The following is a 26988-nucleotide window of genomic DNA, read 5'->3' on the forward strand; positions in this document are numbered from 1 at the left end:
AAGGGTCCTTGAAGATCACAGAACTGTAGAACAGCTGGGTTGGAAGGGTCCTTGAAGATCACAGAACTGTAGAACAGCTGGGTTGGAAGGGTCCTTGAAGATCACAGAACTGTAGAACAGCTGGGTTGGAAGGGTCCTTGAGGACCGTAGAATGGTTGGGTTGGAAGGTTCTGACTTGTCCCAACCCTCGCTGTCCATTGGGATGCCCATTTAGTGTGTTAATCCACTCAGGGCATTGGGCTCCACAGCTAAATTAATTCACACACAAAGCACAAGTCTGGCTTTTCTGGACTATTTTCCCATCTGCTGACCCAGAAACGTTGGGATCTTGCATCAAATCTTGCCAAATCATTTGTGGCTTTGGAGAGGGACTCAGCAACTCTTTCCAAGGCTGCCGAAGCCTTTCTCCCCCATTTCATTCCTGTATCTATTTTTCCCTCCTGTGCTTAAAATCTCATAGCAGCGCATAAGGAGAACAGAACCAGTCCAGACTAAAGCTGTGTTTGGGGCCATCATTCTCCACTCATGCTGCAGGCTGGGTTTTTGGGTGAGTAACAGCCACAGATGAACTTACACCTGCAGGTGTGAGTCAGGGCCCTGAGTCACGTTGGCTGCTTGCTGGTCCAGGTTTGTGCTTGTACCACGGTTGGGTGGTAGCGTGTTTGCTCATTGAGTTTGCCAGGTAGGCGGTCGTTGTGTTTTGTGTGTCCTTACATTAAGGAGTCCAAAAGTGGCGGAGCTGGTGGCTGTACTGTTGCAGAATCCCAGAACTGTGATGGTTCAAACGGGACTTCTGGAGATTCCCCTAATCCAACTCCTGGTAAAGCAGGTTCCCTGTGGCAGGAATGTGTCCAGATGGGTTTTGAGTGTCTTCAGAGAAGGAGACTTAATTGGTCTTTGTGGCCACAGGACACACCCTTCCAATCCAACCTTCCATGGCTCTGTGATCTTTAAGGACCCTTCCAACCCAACCATCTCATGGTTTCTATGATCCTTAAGGGCCCTTCCAACCCAATCATCTCATGGTTCTATGATCCTTAAAGTCCCTTCCAACCCAACCATCTCACAGTTCTATGATCCTTAAGGGCCCTTCCAATCCAACCATCTCATGGTTCTATGATCCTTAAGGACCCTTCCAACCCAACCTCTCATGTCTCTTGGATCTTTCTGGTCCTTCCAATCCAACCATTCTGTATCTCTATGATCTATAATATCCCTTCCAACCCAACCATTCTGTGGTGTGTTCCTGTGATACCTTCGCAATCTACCCCATAAATACATGTGAATTCTGTGTCATGGAGCTGAGGGATTTTGTGGGAGCCCTGCACTTCATTCTGCATTCCTTGAGTGCTTCTCTCTGCTCTCTGAGTTCTTCCAACCTGCAGTCATTACTTCTGCCAGGCTGTTAAGTGCTCCCCCGAGGCTGCGCTCTCCTAATGAGCACAGCTGCTGGATGAACGCTGCTTGGTTAAATCTCATTGCTGGGGGCCATGTGCTTTTATTGCATACAACACCCCTGGGCCCATCTCCTGGTAGAGTCTGATTTCAGGAGATTCTGTGCTTGTGGCTGCCTGGAAGGAGCCAGAACCTGAATTTTGGTTGAGTAACAGGGATGGAAGTTGGGGGCAGTGCTGGGAATAACGTGACTGAAGGAAGAAAGTCATTCCAAATGCGTTACAGAGTTGCAGTGGTGCAGGGCATAGAAATATCTGCTTTGCTTAGTGATAATCCCACCGAAATGCTTCACTTTCAGCCATAATTGAGTTAATTCCTTCCTTTTCTGTTAGCTGAATCCAATGGAAATCTGCGTGGGCTGCCAGGTCAACCCATGCATTGAAATGGGAGAAGGCAGCGAGCGGGAAAATGAGGCTGAGGAATGTGAGGCAGCGGGTTCTGCAGGGAGCACAAAAAGCATGAGGTCAGAAATTAGAGATATAGAGCTGTATTTGAGGTCGTTTCTCATCTGACCCCCTTCTGCTTTCTGCCTTGAATCACGGGTGTAGTGAGTGAAACGGAGAGCGGCGCGGGGCAACACGTGGCTCCGTGACGTGGTGACATTTGCAGGGACTCTGCTGCTGACCCGGTGACACCGTGCTCTTTCCCTGCCTGGGACAAACAGAACATTAGAATGGTGTGGGATAAGCAGGGATAAGCCTGGAAGCTCACACCGAGGAAGACGTGTGTTGCTGCTGTTGCAAGGTAACTCCGCTTAGTCGTGGCTCATGGAATGCGAAAATTAAGGTGCTTGCCAATAGGTTTGGGCTTTCTGTTCTGAAATGAAGCAGCGACCTTTTTCCTGGGATACCTCAGGGTTCAGCAGGATTCCTGCTGGATCCCATGAAAGGAGAGGAGAGCAGTCCCTGGTTATGCCTTTCTCCGTGCACTTTGTGCCTTCCCAGCAAGAGGGATCCAGCACCGGTGCTTCTGCTGCTGACATCTGAGGTACCAGAGTCAACGAGAAAACCCCTTTTGTTTTCCAGCAACTCCTGTTTCAAGTAAAGCTCCTGAGTATTTCATTCTGATGCATGAGGTATTGGTGCTCTGTGTGCTTTCAGCGTGCTGAGGAGTTTGTTTTGGATTCCAGCAATGAAAAATATGATATAAATAGGAACAGTTGTATGCGCCCTTTGCTTCTTAGGCAGAAGTGCTTTGTAGAGGTGCTGGGCTGAGGGCACGTTGTGGCTTTATGATCTTTGGGTTGGTATTCCCAAACTGTGACAGGGCTGCATGAGAAGAGCAGTTGCCATTCTGTAATTCTATGATCTTTGAGGACCCTTCCAACCCAACCATCTGTATGGCTGTATGATCTTTAAGGACCCTTCCAATCTAACCATCCCACGATTCTATGATCTTTAAGGACCCTTCCAACCCAACCATCCCATGATGCTATGATCCTTAAGGACCTTTCCAACCCAACCATTCTATGATCTTTAAGGACCCTTCCAACCTAACACAACCATCCTATGGCTCTGCTGTCTTTAAGGACCCTTCCAACCCAACCATCCCATGATGCTATGATCTTTAAGGACCCTTCCGACCTAACACAACCATCGTATGGCTCTGCTGTCTTTAAGGACCCTTCCAATCCAACAATCTGTATGGCTGTATGATCCTTAAGGACCCTTCTAACCCAACTATCCCATGGTGCTATGATTCCAACCCAACCATTCTATGATCTTTAAGGACCTTTCCAACCTAGCACAACCATCCTATGGCTCTGCTGTCTTTAAGGACCCTTCCAATCCAACAATCTGTATGGCTGTATGATCTTTAAGGACCCTTCCAACCCAACCATCCCATGATGCTATGATCTTTAAGGACCCTTTCAAACCAACCATCCTATGATTCTGTGATCTTTAAGGACCTTTCCAACCTAACACAACCATCCTATGGCTCTGCTGTCTTTAAGGACCCTTCTAACCCAACTATCCCATGGTGCTATGATCCCTAAGGACCTTTCCAACCCAACCATTCTATGATCTTTAAGGACCTTTCCAACCCAACCATTCTATGATCTTTAAGGACCCTTCCAACCTAACACAACCATCCTATGGCTCTGCTGTCTTTAAGGACCCTTTCAACCCAACCATTCTATGATTTCAGTAGCCCACATCTTCCATCTTGCCACACAGTTTCCTGTACATTGGAATCAAACTCAAGTGATTTTTCTTGTAGGTGGTCAGAAATTAAGGATTCATTGCAATCAATTAACTAAGCGGTAACAGCATACAGAAGCTCTGTGACATAATCAGCTATTTCTTCTTTTTCTTATCAGTACCTCCGTGATCTGTTTCTCATTATTTCTTGTTTGTTACCTCCTCAGCCCTCCTGCAATGAGAGAGGGTTGGTTGTAACTGGTGGGAAAAGCTCTGGATAATAACCAAGCAACAGAACAGTGTGAAGAGCACCGTGCTCCCTGTCTGGCTTTGTAATGCATTCCAACAATGCACAGATGAGCACAATGCAAGCAGAACAAATTCGGCTTCAATACAAGAGTTGTGGGAGGGGAACTCTGTCTTCTTTCTAGAGTGGTGTCCTGCCTCAACCCAGCCAAGTGTGGGCTATCAGCGTGGAAATGCTCCCTCACTTCTCCTACCTGGTGCTAATTGAAGGCGATTTGCAGGTGATGGAACACAGCTCTCACTCCTCAGCTTTGCTGATCAAAAGGTGTAGTAGGAAATGGGGTTTTGTGCTGAAGAACCCGATGCAGGGAGCTGAAGGCATGTCGCCGTGCTTTATTTTCCTTCAGAAGGAAATACAGGGAACCATATTTGTCCTAACGAAGCAATGCATTTCGTTTCGGCTCCGCTTTGGCTTTGGCTCACCCAAAGCTTCGGGAAGGATGAGGGTGACAGACACAGAAGAGCTTCCCAGAACAAAACAGGTTTGTGTTTTGCTTTCTTTTTTTTCCCCCCCCCTTTTTGCGTCAACAACCCCTGCAACAATCCAGGCCTTTCACTCGGTTTAAATTGGGTTATTCAGCACTAATGTTATGCAAGGCTCCTGATTAGTGGTGTGGAGTTGGAGTTGGGAGACTATGGGAGCTGCGATGGAATTAAGGTAACCCTGGCAACCATTGTCATTAAAGTCAGGTTCCTCTTGTTGCATTCCTTGCAGCCCTCGTGTGCTGGAGCAGCACAAGGGTTCTCCCCAGAATATTCCAGTCTGGAGTGTGGAAGAAGAAGGTTTGAGGTGGTGAACGTGACTCACTTTCTTGTTTAGTGCTTTGTGGAGTCTTAGAACCGTGGAATATCCATTGGAAGGGACCCTCTAGGAGACCTGGTGTGGGATTTCTCTGTGTGGCTGAGGAGAAAGAAGGGAAAAAAAATATAAAATTAAAAGGAAAATAGTGTTATTTCACTCCCCACCCCCACCCCACATGCATACTGACCTCTACATAGGAGGAGACTTTGAGAAACAGAGAAGTAAGTGAGGAGGAAGAGGCTTTGCTTGGCTGTCTTGTGATACGGAGATGATCTTGGTCAGTGTCTTCCTCTTATCCAGTGGGGCGATATCACTTCTCTCTTCTCTGTGGATCTGAGGCTGGTGGATGTTTCATCTGCACTGTCTGGAGACATCTTGCAACCACGAGATATAGATGGACCAGGAATCCACTGGATAAACCTCCCAGTGCTTTATTTCAACCCAGCTCATGTGGGTCCTTGTAGCCAATAGGTTGACCCAAGGTTGACCATGAACCAGGAAGGCCAATGGGACCTTGGGGTGCATTGCACAGAGCATGGCCAGAAAGACCCAGTGCTGAGCTCACCAGTTCTAGACAGGGAACAGCTGGGAGAGCCCAGTGTAGAGATAGTGGGGGCCTGGAGCACCTCCTGATAGGGACAGGCTGAGAGCTCCAGGGCTGTGCACGTGGAGGAGAGAAGGCTGAGAGAAGGGATCTGATCAACAGCAAAGCACTTTCAGTACTTGGCATCACGTTTTTCCTTGACTTATTCATCATATAAATCAACTGAAACGTTTTCTGGTTTCTCCGCAGCAGATGCAGCACAAAATGACCACAGATGAGTCACTGGGCTGTCTGAACATGCAAAGCATTTTGATCCGACGTTCCTCGTGATGTGGCTTCCCCGTCACATTCTTGTTGCCTCACCTTTCTGTGGGGAGATGTTTGCTGCTGGTGTGGGGATTGCAAAGAGCAGCTGCTCCTATGGGAGGTGACAAGCTGTATTTGGGATATTTAATTCATAGAATCATAAGGGTTGGAGTCATCAAGTCCAAATGCCAACCCATCCCCACCATGCCTACAAAGACCTTGCATGGGGAAGGACTGGAGCTGTGGGCAGCAGCACTAAGGCTGATTCATCGCATGGTTTAGGGGTGAGGTTTGGGGTTATCCTACCTCAGATCACCCAGTGGCAATGCTGAGTGGGTGCAGACAGCTGCCAGGCCTGGGCAGACCTGAGGCTGAGCACTGAGCTTCTCATCCCGTGGGGATTCTGGACTGAACCTGAGCAGTGTGGGTGCTCCATCCATGGAGCTGCCCATGGCCATGGATGGGGTTTGGGTGGCCTAAACTGGTAGGGGAGACCCAGCCCATGAAAGAAGTGTGGCGAGGGGGCTTTGAGGTCCCTTTCCATTCAACTGTGCTGGGATTCTGTGATCTTGAAGGACCCTACCATCCTAACCATTCTAGGATTCTAGGGTTGAGATGGATGCTGCCATGTCCTCACTTCATCCTTGGAGCTGACTTAGTGCCATTCCTGATGCAGATCCTTGGCACTTCCCCGTGTTGTCATGGAAAACAAATTTAAGCCCATTCCCTTCCATGAGGATGGTGCTGCCTCTTGGGCAAATCCATTTCTGGGTTGTCAGAAAGAATCAGGGAAGCATTCTGGGTGAAAATCGGCTTTAAATGCTGTTCCTTTTCGTGTCGCTTTTGCCGCTCTCCTTTCCCATAGGCACAGCCGTCCTTGGCTGATCTCTGAGCATCTTAACGCACGTGCAGCCCCCCCAGCCCTCACGTTTCCTTCTCTTTATTCAGCTTTTGAGAAACCCTGAACAGAGGGAAAGCACAGAACGTGCTTCAGAGACAAACAGAAGGAGAGGACGCGTGCCGAGAGCCGAGCCGCCTACCAGGCACCTCCCAGCACATCACAATGCATCGGGGCAGAGCCTCAATTACCACTGCGAGGATTCTGCTCCCTCATCCATCTCACCCATCCACTCCTTTTGTTTCCTACCCCCACGTAAAATGCATTCAGGTCAGCACCCACCTCCGTCTGCAGAGTGGATCATGGAGGTACACAGCTGAGAAGACAAACATCCATTTCTCTTTTCTCTCTCCTTCCTAGAACTCCTTTGCTTCTGCATAAGGGCTGTGTGCTGTGATAATGCAGAAGTACACAGTGTTGGGTTTCAGCTATTCCAGCTATTTAACAGCAGTTATTCTTCACGTGAACTGCTTTGGGAAACAGCAGCTGTGTAATTCAGGGGATGGTTCATGAGCCTGAAGGGGATGGTGCTGGAAGGCTTCAAGCGCTGGATTTATCAGTGTCAAAGAATTGCTGAAACCCAAACCCAGTCCATCCTGTGGTTCTGCCATCTTTAAAATCCCTTCCAACCCAACTGTTCAATAGCTCTGTAGTCCCACAGGCCCGTGGTGCAAAAAGCAGGATGTGTTTCCTTGAGAAAAGGAGCTGCAAACAAACCTGACAGACGTTTAGCGAGATCCAGCCCCCGTTATTGGCAGGCACGCTGCCACTGTGATAAATGCTGTGAGATTTGTGCCCAGGGTGTGAATGACTCACTTACACTTGATGTGTTGCTGCTCACAGTCTGTGCTTTGTGGGATTTCCAGGTTTCTGGAGGTGTGAGGTGTGCGCTCCCCGTGGTGTATCACAACAGCCGCCCCTTGGGGCTCTCCTCCTGCTGAGACAGTAATGCTGGGAGTGATGGAGCTCAGATCTTAAGCTCTGCTGAGCTGCAGGAATGGAGTTGGAATTTTGTGGGGCTATGGATGCTTATTCCTACAGTGCTGCTTGCTGCTGTGTTTGGGTTGTGTAAGGGAGCTCATCCAAGCCCATAGATGTGTAGAGCCTTCCCATTCTTTTGTGCTGCATTTCCACTTCAGCCATCCATTGGTTTTGTTCATGAATGAGAAAACCATGGAATGGTTGGGTTGGAAGGGTCCTTAAAGATCACAGAGCCATGGGATGGTTGGGATGGAAGGGTCCTTCAAGGTTACGGAATGGTTGGGTTGGAAGGGTCCTTCAAGGTCATGGAATGGTTGGGATGGAAGGGTCCTTCAAGGTCATGGAATGGTTGGGATGGAAGGGTCCTTCAAGGTCATGGAATGGTTGGGATGGAAGGGTCCTTCAGTGTCATGGGATGGTTGGGATGGAAGGGCCCTTTAAGGTCAGGGAACATGTTGTGTCCCCAATAAATGGGATGCAGTTGCTGCTTTGTGTGTTCCCATGCCCTAGCCATGAAGCTTGCCCTTTGCTATCAAGCAATTTAATACTTTTAAAAACTTTTTTTCTTCCTTTCTTTCTTTCTTTTTTTTTTTTTTAATGTGACAACAAAGAGAATCTGCAAGAGGATAATTGAGCTGAAAGCACAACACAGTGAGATCATTATCGGAGAGCATGGCTGAATGGCCTTAGGAAGTATGTGCTTATTCATTGCACATATTCAATATTCATTTGAAATCTGCTCAGAGTACTTGCAGTTCTCCTGGTGTTGTTGGACAGAAACGTATTTTAGAGGCTGAGCCCAGGATGGAAAGCTCTTGGTGCAGTAGGTCACTGTGAGGTGGTTGTAGGTTGATGGGGATGGATTGTAGGTCACTGTGGGGTGGTTGTAGGCTGCTATGAAGAATCTGTAGGTCAACCTGAGAAGATTGTAGGCTGCTATGAAGAGGCTGTAGGCCACTGTGAAGTCATTGTAGGTCGCCATGGGATTGTGGTAGGCTGCTGTGAAGAGGCTTTAGGTCATCATGAGGTGGCTGTAGGCTGCTATGAAGTGGTTGTAGGTCTCCATGAGATGATTGTAGGTAGCTGTGAGATGGTTGTAGGTCACCACAAGGAGATTATAGGTAGTTATTAAGACATTATTGATCACTCTAAGGTGGCTGCAGGTCACCGTGAAGTAACTATAGGCTGCCATGAGGTGGCTGTAGGTAAATGGTGTATTACATGGCCTGTATCTTCCAAGAGACTTAAACATGGGATTTTATTTCACTCTTGTTCGATTCTGCGTGGGGAAGCCCCATTGCCTGCCACCAAAATCTGCTGGTTTGGGATTTCTGATGCTTGGGAAGGAAAAAGGCATTTTAATCTTTGGTTCATGGGGCCAAAGTGAAATGCACTCATTATCGTTAGCCTGTTCCAAGCACAGTCTGGTCTGAATTGAAAGAGACAGCATATATTTCTGAAATCCATTTTAGTGTTTAATGCTCTGTTGCAGAAAAAAAAGGCGTCATTACGGGTAATGCTACGCCCATTGGCTTCGGTAACCCTTGTCTCAAAGGCAGCGCTCGCACACTTTGCATTGTGCCTTTTGCTGCTTTTATGGCCTGATTGCTGCAGTGGTGATCTCGGGTAACAGCCTCATTTCTCTGCTGAACGTTTAGAAAGAGCTGATGAGCAGAAAAAGGCTTTTAATTGTGTGCTTGATGGACTGAAATATGGTGGGGCTGAGCTCTTCATCCAGCGCCCTGCGATAAATTTGTCATCTCCCGGTTTTGGTATTCCTTTTAATTGTCATTTTCTGTGAAAGCCCTTAAAAAGAGACAACGATGCTCTTAAATAGGACTTGAGGGGTTGGGGAAAGAACGTTTGCGTGGAGGAGTCATTCTTTTTGGAGCAGTTTAGAACAGAGCTGCTTTATTTCTCGGAGCGGAATGACGCACGTCTGAACTCTGCACCAAAAATGACATTGGCCTCCACTCGTGTTGCAACAAGAGCTGCTGTCTGGCTGCCTTTGGATTGTGCTTCAGAGCAAGGCCTGCCTCAAACAACAGGTCTGAACAGATGGATATCTGACCGAGCTTTTCTTGCTCAGCGCTGTGTTCCTTAACGTGACGCCGAGGCCGTTCCTGACCCCGTGGGGCACTTGGATGCAGTAACGGGCACACGGAGCCTGCAGCGATTTCAAGTTGATTTGACACGCCGTGGGTTTAATTGCAATACTCTTATGTGCACAATTAAACACGCTTAACTCTTTGGTGGATGAAGAGATTGGAAAATAGGCAAAGTTAGCTGGATCCTTCTCGTTCTGTTTGCTTCATTGGAGTTCTTTGACATTTACGTTCTTCTGAAATGAATTTCACCAGATATACAACAGATATTGTTCCATTCCATTTTGATCCCAGATTTGGGGGGAGGAGATACGACCTAGTATGTCCCTCCTGGAAGGAGGGGAGCAGCTCGTGTGTTGGGCTCCCATTGGTGTCTTTTTAAGAAGTGATATGCAGAGCATCTGCTTGATTCCCATAGTGATTTCTTTTCATGATTATTTCTTTTCCATAAGGCGTTGGTACATAACGGGATGACTCTGTCTGCATAGACAGAAGGAAAGAGGATTTGAGGGGAACACGACGTGTTTTTGGTCTGATTTTGTTGATCAGGGAAGTGAATCGGGGCATTTATTTCCATCGAAGACAGATGATCCATGGTAGAAATGCGTCCCTGTGAAGTTGCCTGAATGCAGCCGTGTGGTTCACCCTGTCTGTGTGTTGTGGATGGATTATTTCTAACCACATTCAACAGTGTTAGAGAATCGTAGAACTGTGGAATGGGTTGGAAGGGTCCTTAAAGATCATAGAATCATGGGATGGTTGGGTTGGAAGGGTCCTTAAAGATCATAGAATCATGGGGTGGTTGGGTTGGAAGGATCCTTAAATATCATATAGCTACAGAGTGGTTGAGTTGGAAAATACCGTAAAGTGAACAGATCTATAGAATGGTTGGGTTGGAAGGTCCTCAAAGATCATATTGCTACAGAATGATTGGGTTTGACCCCAAAGCTTCCCAGCCCCCCCTGCTGTGGGCTGGCTGCCCCCCACCGGCTCAGGCTGCCCAAGGTCCCATCCAGCCACGTCTTGCTGTACACTGCACACATCACATATTGGTGCATTTATTCAAAGCACAAAAATCCCACTCATGTCTCACAGTTATTTGGCTCTCTGGATCCATTTCCTGTAACGGATTCAGGATTTCAAGCAAATAAATACCACTTCGGCTCTTGTTCTTGGCTGCTCGGCGCTGTTATAACTCAGAGATTGGAACAGAAGCAGAACTCAGTGTGTTTTGGAAGCCTGAGGAATGTAGAGTTCAGGCATCCCCATGGTCCGGACCCAAACTGCACAGACTGTGGGCGGTCCAGTGCTTGTATTGCCAATAAAACAACACATCAACATCCTCTTATAAAACCTGACCTTCAATTTGGACGCTTTGAAATTAATAACCGTGGGGATGTGGCGGTGGGGGACGTGGTTTGGTGGGCATGGCGGGGGTGGTTTGGGGTTGGACGTGGTGATCTTAGGGGTCTTTTCCAACCTTTATGATTCTCTTTAGGGAAGTGGTTTAGTGGGCATGAAGGGGTTGGGTTGGGGATGGACGGGGTGACTGTAGAGGTCTTCTCCATCCTCAGTGATTGCATTTAGGGACGTGCTTTAGTGGGCATGATGGGGTTGGGTTGGGTTGGGGTTGGACGTGGTGACCTTTGAGGTCTTTTCCATCCTCAGTGCTTGTCTTTGGGGATGTGCTTTAGTGAGTATGGTGGTGTTGGGTTGGGGTTGGATGTAATGACCTTCGAGGTCTTTTCTATCCTCAGTGATTGTCTTTAGGAACGTGGTTTGGTGGGCCTGGTGGGGTTGGGGTTGGATGTGGTGACCTTTGAGGTCTTTTCTATCCTCGGTGATTCTGTACATTATAGAATGGCTCCAAATGACTCCAAAGCATTTTAGGTGCACTGAAAGAGGGAACTAAGTGGCATAGAAACGTGCTGCTGTGTTTGTTTTCCAGAAACAAGTTTAAATCTAGTTGTTAGGACACTCTTGGGCTGTCAGTCCCCTTCTCCATGCTGTCAGTCTGTGTTTTGGGCAGGTTGTGGTTCTGGTGTTGGCATGTCATCACTGAGCATGGGTCAGACAAAGAGTGGAGATGGAGAATGCATTTGTGACCTCCTGAAGCACCGAGCACTTCTGACAAATGGCTCCTCTGGGATCCACGGAGCATTGCATAGCTGCCGGCACACTGCTGGCTGCTAAGTGATTAAAACACGTCAATTAGCAGATGGTAATAGTGCTCGTTAAGCTTGATTTCACTGAGGCCTGATGAACCTGAAGACGCTGCTGTCTCATTGACAGTGACTGCGTCTTTTCCTCTCCGGGCACATTTGTTCTGTGCTGAGAGGTTTGTTGGTTTTTGAGTGTTTTTTTTTTTTAATCTGTTTTTTATATCTGTATTAATAACACATGAGGTTATACTCCGTAGTCCTGGTGGGATGGAGAGATGAGCTCAGAGCCGGGAAGCTCTCATCATTCGCAAGGAAAGGATGTGATATGGGGAGGGATGGGAACTGCACGCTTTCATTTTTGATAGCAGCACTCAGGGTCCTGGCAAGAAGGTGGTTGGTGCCCTGTGCTTGGCAGCCCAGCTCAGAGGAGCCCGTCCCAGCTGAGCCAGTCCATCCCAAGACCTTTCAGACCCATTGCAGGCACTCAGAGCACGGAAGGTGAACAGCTGTGACTGCATCTGCTGGTGGCCGCGTGGATCGTAGGATCACGGAATCATTGAGGTTGGAAGAGGGCATCTCCTATATCAGCACCCCAACCTATGCCAACTGAGTGTGTCCCTCAGTGCCGTATCTCCGTGGTTCCTGATTGGGGTGAGGAGCTGCAGGGCACAGCGCGGGGCGGCAGTAATCCCTCCTGGGAAAGCTTCTCCGTGTCCCTTGGGGGACCTGTCACTTAATTCCCATGGGAAAATGGAACAGAAGGGGGAGTTGGTTGTCGCTGCCTATTGAAGCAGCTCAGCCTCTGATTATGCCAAGGTCTGCTGATTAAAGCTTTGCTCGTTAACTTAATTTTCCCTGCTTCATTGACAGCCGAGCGGCGCGTGACGCAGCCAGTGTCACTTCCAGCACCAGTTTGGGGTGTTTGCAGTGAATCTGAGGGCTTGCAGTGTGTGAGCAGGTTGGACTCGGTGATCCTTATGGACCCCTTCCAGCATGGGATGTTCTGAGATGCTGAGCAGGGGAGCTTTTCCATCTCAAATACCCTTGTTTTGGGTTCTTCGCTCTTGTTTTATTACTGGGTTGGATTTTTCTTTATTGGGTGCTAGGGCAGAGATTTGGTTAGAGGGCCTTGAAATCATAAAATCAATAAGGCTGAAAAAGACCTCTGAGATCATCAAGTCCATCTGTTGACCCATCACCACTGTGCCCACTAACCATGTCCCTAGGAGCCACATCTATAATGTTTCTCCAGTCCTTCTTGTTATTGTTTTACGTTCCTGCCTTCCCTTTCTCTACCACCCCACGAACCTTGAAGCAACTTTCCAGCTCCCTCCCAACTTGTCATCCCTTGTTCTTGTGCCCAAGCAATGCGACGCTGTGGCTTGGAATTGGAATCTCTTTCCTTTTTCGCCCTAAAGCTGCTGTCAGAAGCAAGCAGGAGCACAGCAGATGGCAGCGAACCAGTATTAAATGGTTCTGGGACTGAGGGATGCTGCTGCTGGTGGCACAGTGCTTGGTGTATGGGCAAAGCATTCTGCCAGCAGAGATCTTTGGCATGTTCTCAAAGGATTGGTCAGCCTGCCCGGGGTGATGCATATTCAACATGGGTTTAGGCTTGCAAGGGAATGGCTATAATAAGATTATCATCATTCTTTTCTTTCCCCTTGTAGCGTTTCTCTTCTGGCTGAGCGTGTTTGTGGAGGGGCAGCTGGCACGGGATGTGCAGAGCCTTTGCTGTGAGTCAGATGGGTCAAATGACCACGGGTTTTCCTGGCCTCTTAGCACCCTTCCAACCCAACCATTCTGAGTCCTTCAAGGACCCTTCCAACCCAACCATTCTGAGATCTGTAAGGACCCTTCCAACCCAACCATTCTGAGATCTTTAAGGACCCTTTCAATCCAGCCATTCAGAGTCCTTCAAGGTCCCTTCCAACCTAACTGTTCTGAGTTCTTCAAGGTCCCTTTCAACCCAACCATTCTGAGATCTTTAAGGACCCTTCCAACCCAACCATCCTGAATCCTTCAAGGATCCTTCCAACCCAACCATTCTGAATCCTTCAAGGATCCTTCCAACCCAACCATTCTGTGATCTTTAAGGACCCTTCCAACCCAACCATCCCATGATTCTATGATCTTTAAGGACCCTTCCAACAGAGGTTGATTTTTGTAGTTCTGTGATTGTTAAGGTCCCTTCCAACCCATCCATTCCATGGCTCTTTGGGATTCTAGCATTCCATGACTCAGATGATGACATGGTCGTTTAAAGCCAGCGCAGTCTTGCTGCGATGCTGCCTTTCTCACTCTCCTTCCCTCCTCTCCAAGTTTAGTTTGAACAGAATTGTATAACCCCATTCATTCTTTCAGCTAATATTCAAATCCTGGTGCCGGCTGCACTTTTGCCTTTTAAAGACACAATTTCAAGCTGCCTGCTCCATGGCAGAACCATGTGCCATGTTCAGAGTACTGATGTTTTACTGTTCAGAGAGCTCCGTGTCCACAGAGTCCTGGAAACCCCATGGGGAAAATCAGTTGTTTCAAGCATAAATTTTTCTCTGATGATAAAATCTTGCAGACCCCAGCAGGTACACATGCCCTGGGAAGGTGTTTCTTGCCATAAAGCCCCAACCTTCAGTTTCTGCAAACACTTCTAGTTAAGTTGGAGGTTCAGGTAGGCAGCAAGCTCACAACTACTCCTAAACTGGGCTGTGTGGAAGGCAGAGGGCGGAACTCAGGTAACAATGCAGTAAGTTAATGAGAAAATGAGACTTGAGTTCAGCTTGTAAGAGCTGGGTGGCTTCTTTAAAGGCTGCTTCTGTTTTGGTGTTGACTTGACAAAAGGTCTTGAATTGGGAGAATTCATTGTTTTCTGTCCTCTTGGGAAGGAGATCTCAGCGCCAGGAGCTGCGAGCAGCCCGACATTAATTAACTTGTTGAATTCATGCTCACAAGTTAGCCTGAAGCTGGGTGGACCTCACACCCACTCAGATTCCCCTGGTTTTATTCACAGCAGAAGGCTCAAATGCTTTTTCCTCGGGCTCTCGCTCCCCCTCGTGACCATGTGTGGCTTTTGCAGCCCATCGTATGCATTAAACTCTCATTATCTTCATTCTCTGAGCAGTGTAAAGCGCTGCTGAGCTCAGCCTCGATGCAGGTGTGCACTCCAAATTCAACCTAATGGCCCTTGGTGCAAATGACTGCAGGATGGTGATGTAGATGCCCACCAGGACTGGATCCCATATAATCAGCACACCCAGCTTCTGCAAAAGACCCATATCCCATTTGTTCACCCACATTCCTGTTTTATTGACAGGGACAGCCAAGTGTCCTTGTTCCTTATTTAAGTATTTTGAAGGCTAAGAAGAGCGTGGGAGAGAGAACCCGGAGTGTCAGCATGGTTTGTAAGTCAGCAGCTCTTCCTCCTTCTGGTGACTGTGTTGGGAGTGAATTGCTACAGTTCATCAGTTCTGCAGTTCATCATCTGCAAGAGCAAATCCCGTAGGTTTGGGAAATCTCAGCTGCCTGTCCCTTGGGGCTGCAGCAGCCAGGCTGCATTTTTGCTGGTAAGGTATTTGTGTGTTGCTTGGAGCTGAGGATAAAACAGCCCAAAGCTCGAAGCAGAGCTGAACAGAAGCTGCTTTCACTCAGGAAGGAGGAGCGGTGCCAGCAGGGTGAAAATCTCACCAAAACCCAACAAACTTTCCCCAGTTTCTGTTCATCGAGGTGGTTCAGACAAAATCCATTTGCTTTGCAGAAGAGGAGTGTATGAGGTGTGTTAGCCCTGGGTTTTTCTGCCTACTGGCAGCAGAGGGAGCTGCAGCTGATTCAGCCAGCTCCATCTCTGCTTTTCTTTGGGACTGAGCAACACACGAGTCCTTTAAGACTATTTCTGATCCTTCATACAGCCATGGGATTACAAAGCCTGTTTGCAACCATATTGAGTTTAAATCCAGCAATAGAGGCATCCGGCTGGCTGCAGCTGCAGAAATGAGGTGGGCAAGGCACCCGGCATGGGATTGGGGGCAGAAATGATGAACCCAGCAAACTCCTGGAGCTGGGCATGGGGCTGACACTGATGGAGCTGGGGAATGGCAGCGCCTGCAGCCCTGCTTTCCATGTGCCAGCGTGGATGGTGAGTTATTTACCATGCTATTTTCATTCCCACATCACTGTCTGATGGCTGCTGTGGAGAGCTGGAAGTCTCAGGAGGAGTTGGGCACACTCGGGTCTCATTGGTCTGCATTCAGACACGGTGGATTTGGGGATACAGTGGTTGGGTTACAGTGACACTGGGATGTGGTGACATTGGGATTTGGTTGCACTGAGATACAGTGATGATGTTGGGATATGATGACAGTGGGATACAGTGACATGGGGGTATGATGGCATTGGGTACGGTAGTGTTGGGATATGATGACATGAGGATATGATGGCATTGGGATACGGTAGTGTTGGGATATGATGACATGAGGATATGATGGCATTGGGATATGGTAGTGTTGGGATATGATGACATGAGGATATGATGGCATTGGGATACGGTGGCATTGAGGTACAATGACATGGAGATATGAAGGTGCTGAGTGGTGTTGGGATGTGGTGGTGTTGGGATATGGTGACATTGGGACACAGTGGCACACAGCTGGCAGGAGAATCAGTATGAAGTCCAGGATCTTCTGGACACGCTCCCCTGCCAGGACCCATCAGCTCTCAAACTGCAGGTGACTGACACAAGACATGGTCCCAATGTGCCACCCCATTTCATGGCTGTGTTGTATTAAGAGCCAATTTTATAGCAATTTGGGGAGGAGGAGTGGGAGAAAACACGGCACCTTCCAGGGGACTCAATGTTTTATCAGCTACGAGATCAGCATAGCAATTGCTATCTCTTTAACTCTTTCAATTCTCGTTATCAAATCAGTTCTTAAATCAGATTCTGACATTGCCATGGCATCTCTGACACTGCAGCCACACCTCAGGGCAGTGTGTGCATCGTGTTGGTAGCAGAGGGGGTTGGAAACAGGAAAATATGCTTTTCTCTGCTTGGTTTCTCTGATGGAAAGAATTCTCCAGGCAGCTGAAAATACATCAGCCTTGCTCCAAGAAGCAGACAGGGCTGGGAGGCAGAGGGAGTGTGTCTGGAGCTCGACTCGGCGTTGTCCACGGGACTCATTTTCCTTGGTTTCCACTCATCTCTTTCTATTTTTGGAGTCGTGCCTCTTGGTATTTCTTCTAAAAATACTGAGGTCACCAGAATAAGAAGTTTATACGCTCATACAAAGCTATTCTTAGTGCTTCATCTTTGTCTGCAAGTGCAGCCCATGCGTGGAGGTTGGCTCCAAACTCATTGTTCCCCTCCATGTCCCATATCAGGTGCCCTCAGTGGAGCTCCCCGGGGCTCTGTGGATCTCGCAGCTTCTTTCTGTAAGACCACATTTCACCATTCAGGGCCTTGCTCCTTTTCTGTTGTTTTTCTTTTATCGTTTCACCCACGTTGTACGTACATCAGCTACAAAGAAATGGGTTTTTGTAGAACAGAATATCTGGAGTTGGAAGGGACCCATAAGGATCATCACACATTGATGACTTCATTGAAATTCTGAATTTAAGTTCTGAGCAGAGTTTGTGATCCTGATTTTAACTCAACTGAATTGAATTCTACGTGCTTTCTCAGGTCAGCGTGGAAGCGAACGATCACGCTTTAAATAATGATTAGCCTAAGCCGCAGAATGCTCATCCTCATTAAGGTCATTATTTCAAGCAGCTTTGTATACTCTTTCCTTAACACTCACTTCAAGCCTCTACGCAGCTCTTACTATTAACCAAACATCAAAACCCACACGATCCACATGGGATCTCATGGTATGTTGACTGTTCTCCAGTTTTATTTTGAGAGCAGATTTTAATCACATAGAGCTTATGAAATTACAGTGATGTGTTGGGACCACTGTTGAGGTCAATGGTCCGTTGATTCCCAGTGCCCTCTGTAGAGAAATAGGGAATCACAGAATCACAGAATGGTTGGGTTAGAAGGGACCTTAAAGGTCATGAAGTCATGGTATGGTTGGGTTGTAAGGGACCTTAAAGATCGTGAGATCATGGTGTGGTTGGGTTGGAAGGGACCTTAAAGATCATGGAATCACAGAATGGTTGGGTCAGAAAGGACCTTAAAGATGATGGAATCGTGGTGTGGTAAGGTTGGAAGAGACCTTAAAGATGATGGAATGACAGAATTGTTGGGTTGGAAGGAGACCTTAAAGATGATGGAATCATGGTATGGTTGGGTTGGAATGGTCCTTAGAGACCATGCAGTTACAATGCCCAGATGTAGGTTCTGCCTCTTCTTTGATTCATTATGGAAATAAAAGGTTCTCCCTCTTTGATTCTCTGTAGGAGTCATCTTGGGTGCACTGTCAGAGCAAAGTGTTTGGAAAAGGGCTCCAGAAATGAAATTAAAGCATCAGCTGTGGTGGGGTCAGGTTGGGCTCCGGGAGTGCTGTAATGAGAACCCACTTTGCCGCGTAACAAAAGCCGTTGTTGTTTTAGTGGCTCGTTAGTTAATGTTGTTCTAATGAGGCTCTGCTAATGGCATCATCTGACATTGGGCAAAAAGAAGGTTGGGGGAGAACCCGAGTTTAAAAGAGCCTAATTAGCAAGTTAATTATAGCGGGTGAGGAAATGGCCTGGTTATATAAATCAGCTTTTGTTACGCACACGCAGTAAAAACCGCTCTGAGCTCAGGGAGCAGAAGTGGGGTTGGAGGTGGGAACGTCACACAGAGCTGGGGTTCCTCAGCCCAAAGGGAGCCCAGGAGCCTCCTGCTGCTGCACCTTCCCTGCCTCCTTCCCCCGCAGCCGCAATAGGAGCCGCCAGCACCCGCAGCATGAACAAGAAGAAGTACAATGTCGATGGCGATGCAGGGAGGAAAGCCCAGGTGAGGGCAGCCCCCAGGCACCCTAAGGTCGTTTCCTGCCCCCAACATCCCTCTCTTTCTATCTCTGTCTTCCTTTGTTTCCCCAAAATTGCCTCTTTTGGAGCCTCCTTTCTGCAGAACTCCTCTTCATTTTCTCTCGGTGCAGCGGGGCTGGTCTGTGTTGCACCAGGATGAGCTGCGGGCACCTGAACCACGGTGCAAGGACCCAAGAACATCCCCAGCTAGAAGCAAAGCTTCTCTCATTTGCACATGAGGACTCGTGGCTCATTGCACATTAACACTTGTGGCTCAGGTTTCTCAGATCGAAGCAGCTGGAGGTGGAGAACCACAGCATCGGAACAACTCCTAAGTCACACACCTGCAGCTCTCCAAGCCTTCCTAATCCCTTCTAATTAGCACAGCCAGCTGCCACCTGTGGAGGCATTTCTTCTGCAGCTCAGGTTCCACCTGCAGCTCCTCTGTGTGACCCATTCATTGAACAGAGCCAACATGATGGAGATACTCCTGCACACAGAAACACTTTGAGAGGTCTGAATGCAATTGCTGCACTGCTTGGATTAACTGCACCTTGAATGGGTTTAAATGAAAGAAGAAAAGCTATTTCAGGCCAACAGCTTCTTAGGAAAGGAATATAAACCCCGCTGTGTGTGCTCAGGTCCCACCAGGACCCACCGCGATTCCCAGGGCTGAAGGAGCTCCCATCACCTTTTCCCTTGATTTCTAGCCCAAAAAGGGGCTCTGACAACCCACTGTATGGGCACAGTGCTGCTGCTTAACCCCCCAAACTCAGCTTTATGTTCCCAGAGAAGGGTCACATTCCTTATGCTGAGGTGACTTCTTCAAGCAAAACCACCTTCTCAGAATACCCCGAGGGTTCAGTTAATAGACTCAACTAATGGTTTGTAGTAAATTGGAGATGTAAATATTTAATCCCACTGCACCGTGTCAACTTGTATTTTGCCCATAGCAAAGTCCAAGGAGTTTTGCAAGTCTTGTTTCTGATTGTACAAGATGGGCTGGGTTGGAAAAGGGCCTTAAAGGTCATAGAGTTGAGGAATGGTTGGAAAGGACTTTATAGGACATGGAATAATCGAATGGTTGGGTTGGAAGGAATGTTACAGATCATAGAATGATGGAATGATTGGGTTGGAAGGGATGTTATAGATCATGGAATCATGGAGTGGTTGGGTTGGAAGGGACTTTATAGATTATAGAATGATGGAATGTTTGGTTTGGAAGGGACTTTATAGATCATGGAATCATGGAGTGGTTGGGTTGGAAGGGACTTTATAGATCATGGAATCATGGAGTAGTTGGGTTGGAAGGGACTTTATAGATCATGGAATCATGGAATGGTTGGGTTGGAAGGGGCCTTGGTGATCAAAGAGCACAGACATGGAACAGCCCCAGTGCCTGTGGAAGAGCCCAGAAATGGGACATGGGGACAAACCCAACCCTCTGTGGCCTCAACAGTGGGATCATCTGCAAGTGCAGATGTTTGGGTCAGGTGAACACCTGGATTGGGGCAAGCATTGATTATTTGGTCTTATTCAGCCCAAACTATATGCATCCCTACATGGCTTTGGGTGATAGAAATACCCAATCCTAAACGCTCCATCACACAGAGTGTGGCTGGTATTTGTGACTTGGGGTGGTTTTGGTTTTGTTTATTGTACTTTCTTGCAGTAAGCAAAGGGGTTTCCCATTCATTACAAAGAACACTGCAGGCTGGGTCAATCCCTTGTCACTTCTGCAGATGTTGGGGAGCAATCAGGCTCCCCTGCAACAAATAACCTTTATTTATAGGGAAAATAAGTTTGCGTGGAATGGGGATGGAAGCCATCTAAGTTGTGTGCTGTAAGAAGGCTTGAGGAGGAGCATCAGTCATTCAGAGGAGGGTTCAGGATTCCTCTGCCCCATCCTTGTGTTTTTCCACCCATTCTAACCCCCCGTTTCTCTCCCCAGATCCAGTTTGCTGACCAGAAGCAGGAGTTCAACAAGCGCCCGACGAAAATCGGCCGCCGCTCGCTGTCCCGCTCCATCTCGCAGTCGTCGACAGACAGTTACAGCTCAGGTTGGTGCCACCCCCCGTCCGTGTGTCCCATCCCTGTGTCTGTGCGCCCCAACATCTGCGTGTCCCATCGTGACATACATCCATCCCATGCTGGTATCTGCACATCCCATCCCAATGTCTGCGTGTCCCATCCCGATGCCCACGTAGGCCACAGAGAAGGGGAAGCATGGGAAGGGATTGTTGCTTTTATCTTATTATCTCCACACGTATTTGAGTGGAAAAATAGGTAGTTTTGCTTTTTAACCCTTGTGTACAACTCCTGCTGCCTTTCCTCCTCTCTTCCCCTTCCCCTTCCCCTTCTTTCCCTCCTCTCTTGCCCTTCATTTCCTCCTCTTTTTCCCCATCTGATTTCTTTGGGAATTCCCAGTTTATACTGAAAGTTCATTACTGGAGCAGTCTGTGAGGATTTATTCAAACCTAATGAGATGAAGATCAGGCTGAATTCACTGTGTGCCCCACACCTGACACGTCCAGCGTTTGGTGCTGATGCAGAAACATGACACAGCAAAGTCCTAGAAACAAACCTGGGGGGAAACGGGTGTTTTTCTGGTAACAGGAATTGCTCACTGGGGTTGTTCTCACATATTGGGCAATAGACCCATTCAGAGTTCATGGCACAGTAAAGCAAAGCTTCTCACTACCTGAAATGCAGGTCCTTCATCCTCTCCCTCTCCCTCTCCCTTTCTCTCTCCCTTTCCCTTTCCCCTTTTTCCCTCTGTTCCCATCTTTCCATTTTCTCTCCTCTCTTTTCCTTCCCCTTTTGTTCCCCTCTTCTTTCTCTGTTTTCCCTTCATTCTCTTTTCTTCCCTTTCCCCTCTTCTCTCCTCTTTTCCCCCCTTCTACCCCCTTTTCTTTTCCCCCCTTTGATTTCCCCCCTCTTTCTTGTTTCCTCTCCCATCAGTGTACAAGGATCTGTCTCACATCTGGCTGAGATCTGATTCACAAAAGTTGCCTTCAGCCCAAGATCTGTGCACAGCTTTGTGATCCTCCCGAAGCCCTTGATGTTGCACAATGGGATTTGGGGGTTGAGCAGCCCTGCTTGCCCACCCTTGGACCCATACGTGGGTTTGGGAAAAGGTTTCTGGCAGAGACATTCCAGCAGTGCTTAATTCCTGCTAAGAGCATTAGAGCTGAGCGGGTGTGGGGAGCCCGGCACTGAGCTCAGTCCTTGGGATCGATGGAGGTTTTCCTGGGAGCCAGAAGGGAGAGGAATTGGGTCTGGGGTGCTGCCTGATGGCTGTGCCATGGATCTTCTGCTGTGGAAATGAAAGCAGAACGATTGGCAGGGGATTGCATGGGCTCTGAGTTCTTGGAAGGTGCTGCAAACCCCTTCTTAGGTCATTCCCATGGCCTTCATGTCACTCTGCTCCTCCAGCATCACTTAAGCACAGAATTGGGGCAGAAAGATGCAAATCAATTCTGGCTGCTCGGTAGGACAATGTGCTGGAGATCATGGAGACCATACCTGGAGGGATGCTGGGTGCTGAGAACCTCCAGTTCTGGGACTCTTGACTTGTCATGTGTTGCAGTTCCAAAAGGAGCTCAACAAAGGGAGGTTTAACAAAATAAACTCATCAGGGGGCGTTTGATGAGCAAGCTGCAGGTCAGTGGTCAGCCCTGCTGAGCTCCCAGTGCTGCTCCAGGGGATGATTTTGATGCCAGGTCTTGTGTTCATGCAAACCCATGTAGAAACCACTGTGAGCTGGTGAGTGGTGAAGGGCTTTGAGTAACACTGTGTGGGGCAGCTCCTGCCAGGGAGGAAGAGGAAGAAGAGGAAGAGGAAGGGAAAGAGGAAGAAAAAAAGGAGAGGAGGAGGAGGAAGAAGGGGATTAAGAGGAAGAGGATTAGAAGGAAGAAGAAGAGTAGAAGGAAGAGGAAGGAGAGGAAATGGACGAGGAATAAAAGGAAGAGGAAGGAGAAGAGGTGGAAGGAGAAAGAGGCAAAATAATGGTGGAATCTTCCTTCCCTTTCCCTTTTCCTTTATCAAACAAGCAGAAGGAAGGAGGGCATGGTTAGCAGTCATGGTGGGGATGGGTTGGTGGTTGGGCTTAGGGATCCCAGAGGTTTTTTTCAACCTTTATGCTTCTTTGAATCTGAATGCTTTATTCCCTCTGACCTCCTATTCTCCCCCAGCTGCCTCCTACACCGACAGCTCCGATGATGAGACCTCCCCGAGGGACAAGCAGCAGAAGAACTCCAAAGGCAGCAGTGATTTCTGTGTGAAAAACATCAAACAGGCGGAATTTGGGCGTCGAGAGATTGAAATTGCTGAGCAAGGTAAAACGCTGCGTTCCTTCAGCTCCGCGTAGTTTGGGGTTTGTTGTTCTGCTTTTCCTTCCCCTGAAGGTGGAGATTTGGGAGTTGTGATGATATTGAATCCTGAATTGGAGGAAGAAGCTTCTTTGCTGGTAGGAATTTGGAAGATGTGATTATGTTGCATTCTGGGTAGTAGCTAAAACCCTCACAGCGCTATAGGATTCGTTTCAGCTGCGCCCTGACTTCTTTGATGCCTCCATTGAAGCCTTTTGCTCCTCCATGTGCGGCATTGATGGACCTCTCTCCATTTTGCCTTTCAGAAATGCCCGCACTGATGGCGTTGAGGAAGAGAGCTCAGGGAGAGAAGCCGCTGGCTGGGGCCAAGATCGTGGGCTGCACACACATCACAGCCCAGACAGCGGTGAGATCCCATCCATAACCTCCTCCTGCTTTATTTCCGTGTGGGACTGATAGAAATGGGACTGCTGAGTGCTGTGGCTGCCTGTTGGAGCTGCAAAAACACTTGGGTTTAAATTTTTTAAGGTCCCTTCCAACCCAACCCAACCATTCTGGGGCTCTGATCTTTAAGAAGCCTTCCAACCTGACTGTCCCATAGTTCCGTGATCGTTAAGGACCCTTCCAACACAATCATCCCATGGTTCAGTGACTTTCCAACCCAACCATTCTATAGTTCTGCTGTCCTTAAGGCCCCTTCCAACCCAACCATTCTATAGTTCTGCTGTCCTTAAGGCCCCTTCCAACCCAACCATTCTATAGTTCTGCTGTCCTTAAGGCCCCTTCCAACCCAACCGTCCCATGGCTCTGTGATTTTTGAGGAGCCTTCCAGCCCAAGCTATTCTACAATCCCATATTTCTTTTGGTGGTCAAAATCAGTAGTACAAATTCATATTATAGATTCAACAAACTCTGGATTGCCAGTGCTGAACATGAATTACTCTTTGTCGATGGATCTGTTCAAGCATCACAAATGTGTTTTGTGTAACTGCAGGTAGTGTAGCAGAGATGCTCTCTGTAGCTCGTCCTAACCCTTAGGATGGGATGTGGTCCTGGACGTGGTTCTGTGATGCTGTGCTCCCTCTGAGCTTTGTGGATACCTCAGGATGTGCTCAGAGGTGGTGTGAGGCATCTATAAAGGCACTGCTGTTGGCAGTGGTAACAGCTGAATTTCCTCTATCGGATATGCGTTGAGATGTGGTGGGTGGTGATGAGTGTAGCTGTGCCATGTGAGAGCTGTTGGTTCTGCTCCAAAAACAGGACGGGGCAGCAGTGGGGATTTGGGATGCATGCTGGGGATGGGTTGATGGTTGGACTTGACCTTCAAGGTCTTTTCCAACCTCAGTGCTTCTGTAATTCTTTGGGCCTGGTGGGGATGGGTTGACGATTGCACCTGGAGACTCTGGAGGTCTCTTCCAACCTTAATGACTCCATGATCCTATAAGTTGATATTTTGGATTTGTGCAAGGCCAACCTCAGCTTTTTCCCTCATTTTGTCCTTTTTTTTTCTTAATATTTTTAATCCAGGTCCTGATGGAGACCCTGGGTGCGCTGGGGGCCCAGTGCAGGTGGGCTGCCTGCAACATCTACTCCACGCTCAATGAAGTGGCTGCTGCCCTGGCTGAGAGCGGTAGGAAATATCAGCTGCTCTGCTTTTCCTGCTAGGAAAAGATTCTGCCTGCCCCATCGTATTGATGGGGCTTAGATTCACTCACATTCTCACGAGTTCACTTACATTCTCTCTTATTATTGTTGTTACTGTCTTTTAAATTTAGAGTAAACATATAGGAAGATGAAATCACTGCATTTGGGTCTTTCCAGTAGGGAGCGCACACTGGGTGCAGTTCAATTCTATATGAAGTTCAATTCTACAAAGATAAGAAATTGTTAAATTTCAGTCACGGTTTTGGCTGCAAGGGGTCCCCAGAACTTTCTGGGGTCAACATTTACAAACCAGGAGCTGTTGATGTCTGCCTGGGAGATGCCTTAATTCAAATCCTGCCCTACCTGGGTAGATTTTCACCACTCCCCAGGCAAACTCATCGAGTTGTGGAATGGGTTGGGTTGGAAGGGACCTGAAGGACCGTAGAGTCATGGAATGGTTGGGTTGGAAGGGTCCTTGAGGGCCACAGAACCATGAAGTGGTTGGGTTGGAAGTGTCCTTAAAGATCACAGAACCACAGAGCGGTACCCAGCTCCCTTTCTGTGCCAGGATTCCCCGTCTTTGCTTGGAAAGGAGAATCTGAAGATGATTTCTGGTGGTGCATCGATCGCTGCGTCAATGTCGAGGGGTGGCAGCCCAACATGGTGAGATATCATGGTCATGTTAGAGCTCCAAGCCACAGGGAGCCCCTCTTCTCTGTGGGGCTTGGTGCATTTCCTCTTGGTTTTAGACACAACTTTGGCTTTGGTGGGGAAAGAAGAGAAAGGTTAGGGGAATCCTGCCAAGTGTGCAGTTTGCATTGTGCTTTTTAGCCCTGGAGTTTGTCATATAATGAGTCAAATAATGTAAAGTAATTAATGGTGGGAGAGGCATAGATCCACATCGTTTGTTTGCCAGACTTGTCTTGTTTGAGCTTCAGAAAGAATTGTGAAGGTCAAAAAGTGCACCCAGAAACTAAGGGTGGACTCAGTTTAGATACAACATTGGCTTATTTTCCTCTTTTTGAGTAGTTTCCCATTGAAAATGCCACTAATTGATAAAGTGAAGCTAGGAGAAGATACACACCAATCCCAAAGTACAAAACTCTGGTCTGGGAGCTCCACATTTTCAGAGAGAATGTGATCAGATGGGAAGTTCTGTATGAAAAGTGTTAAAATAATATAAAATAAACAAAAGCACGAATAAAAATGGAAAAATTGGGAAGCATTTTGAGCTCTTTGAGTTGGGCTGTGCATGGATATCGTGGGGCACGGACACACGTAGATGGGGCTTTGCTACAGAGAAGGTTCTTTGAGGGAGGATTTGAGTGCAGTTTTTCTCCCTTTGTGCCTTTTTGGGGTCAGAGTGAACCCTCAGCACGGTGACACCATGGTTGCTTTCCTTCCAGATTTTGGATGACGGAGGAGATCTCACTCATTGGATCTACAAGAAATATCCCAACATGTTCAAGAAGATCAAGGGGATCGTAGAGGAGAGCGTCACTGGAGTGCACAGGTAACGGGAAGTGGCAGAGAAGGGATGAGGGCGCTGCACAAGGGACAGCCAAAGGTTTGGACCTAAGCTCGGTCTCTGGAAGGGAGTGAGATGTGGCAGAGATGATTGCTTTGGGGTGGGATTGTGGGAAGGGAGGTCTGCAAAGGTGTGATCTCATCAGAGTCATCATGAAATCAGGGCGCTGCTCAGCCCCTCCGGAGTTTATATTTGTCCCTCCAGATGCGCTCCACTCATCCTAGCAAACCAAAACACTGGAGAACATGCAACAGTCAACCAAAAGGATCCTCTTTTCCTGTTTTCCACCGATCCTCTGCTTTTCCCTTGTTTCTCACAGGCTCTACCAGTTGTCCAAAGCAGGGAAGCTCTGCGTCCCAGCCATGAATGTCAATGACTCGGTGACAAAGCAGAAGTTTGACAACCTGTACTGCTGCAGAGAGTCCATCTTGGACGGGTACGTGCAGCCATAAACATGTGCACGCTGGGCTTCAGAGTGTGAATTTTGTGCCTGGGGGAGAATCATCCTGCAGAAAATGACATTTCTTCCTCTCCTCCTCTTTAATTTTCTTTGTTTTTATGGAATTGAGTATCCATAACCCCTAAGTTTTGGCCCAACTTTTCCAAGGACAGGTGAGGTGAGGACAGGTTGCCTTCCCACAGTTCATACTGGATCTGGTGGTGCTTGTTTGAGGAGTTGGACTCCTCCTTATGGGTTCCTTCCAGTTGGGATATTCTGTGATGGTGACCCCAGCAGCTCAGTCAGCCCCAAACAAAGGAGAAATTGGACTTCACACAGTGGCAGAGCTGCCGTGGATGATGAATTGCATATAGAAATACAGACACGTCTTGTGCTGAATC

The 26988-nt window shown here is 48.0% G+C and overlaps 1 protein-coding gene and 1 long non-coding RNA gene across 13 annotated transcripts in view; one reads left to right on the top strand and one right to left on the bottom strand.

Moving 5' to 3' along the window:
- AHCYL2 (adenosylhomocysteinase like 2) overlaps positions 1–26988 on the top strand; it is a 36176-nt gene that overhangs the window by 1665 nt on the left and 7523 nt on the right. Inside the window, exons 1-8 of one of the 5 annotated variants that reach the window (XM_085511046.1) lie at positions 2061–2199; positions 20597–20705; positions 22839–22982; positions 23282–23382; positions 24504–24606; positions 25189–25283; positions 26027–26133; positions 26468–26584. In XM_085511046.1, coding sequence (XP_085367172.1) covers positions 23284–23382; positions 24504–24606; positions 25189–25283; positions 26027–26133; positions 26468–26584 — 521 coding nt within the window. In that variant the 5' untranslated portion in view covers positions 2061–2199; positions 20597–20705; positions 22839–22982; positions 23282–23283. Of the gene's footprint in view, positions 1–2060; positions 2200–3967; positions 4385–15500; positions 15830–18470; positions 18632–20596; positions 20706–22838; positions 22983–23281; positions 23383–24503; positions 24607–25188; positions 25284–26026; positions 26134–26467; positions 26585–26988 lie in introns of those variants that run through there. The other 4 variants (XM_015854892.3, XM_015854743.3, XM_015854808.3 and 1 more) reach the window with 4 other exon arrangements.
- LOC107309846 (uncharacterized) lies at positions 1927–6854 on the bottom strand. Of its 8 annotated transcripts, none has more exons than XR_014932657.1 (3): positions 6735–6854; positions 4711–4803; positions 1927–2106 (listed from the first exon to the last, which is right to left on the bottom strand). It is a non-coding gene; the product is annotated as an uncharacterized LOC107309846 (long non-coding RNA). The 8 variants fall into 8 exon arrangements; XR_014932649.1 differs by lacking the exon at positions 1927–2106 and adding an exon at positions 3705–3828; XR_014932643.1 differs by lacking the exons at positions 1927–2106; positions 6735–6854 and adding exons at positions 3705–3828; positions 4892–5031.

This window comes from Coturnix japonica, chromosome 1 (assembly GCF_054131305.1).
Source record: "Coturnix japonica strain WE chromosome 1, WE-NBRP24, whole genome shotgun sequence".
Taxonomy (NCBI): domain Eukaryota; kingdom Metazoa; phylum Chordata; class Aves; order Galliformes; family Phasianidae; genus Coturnix; species Coturnix japonica.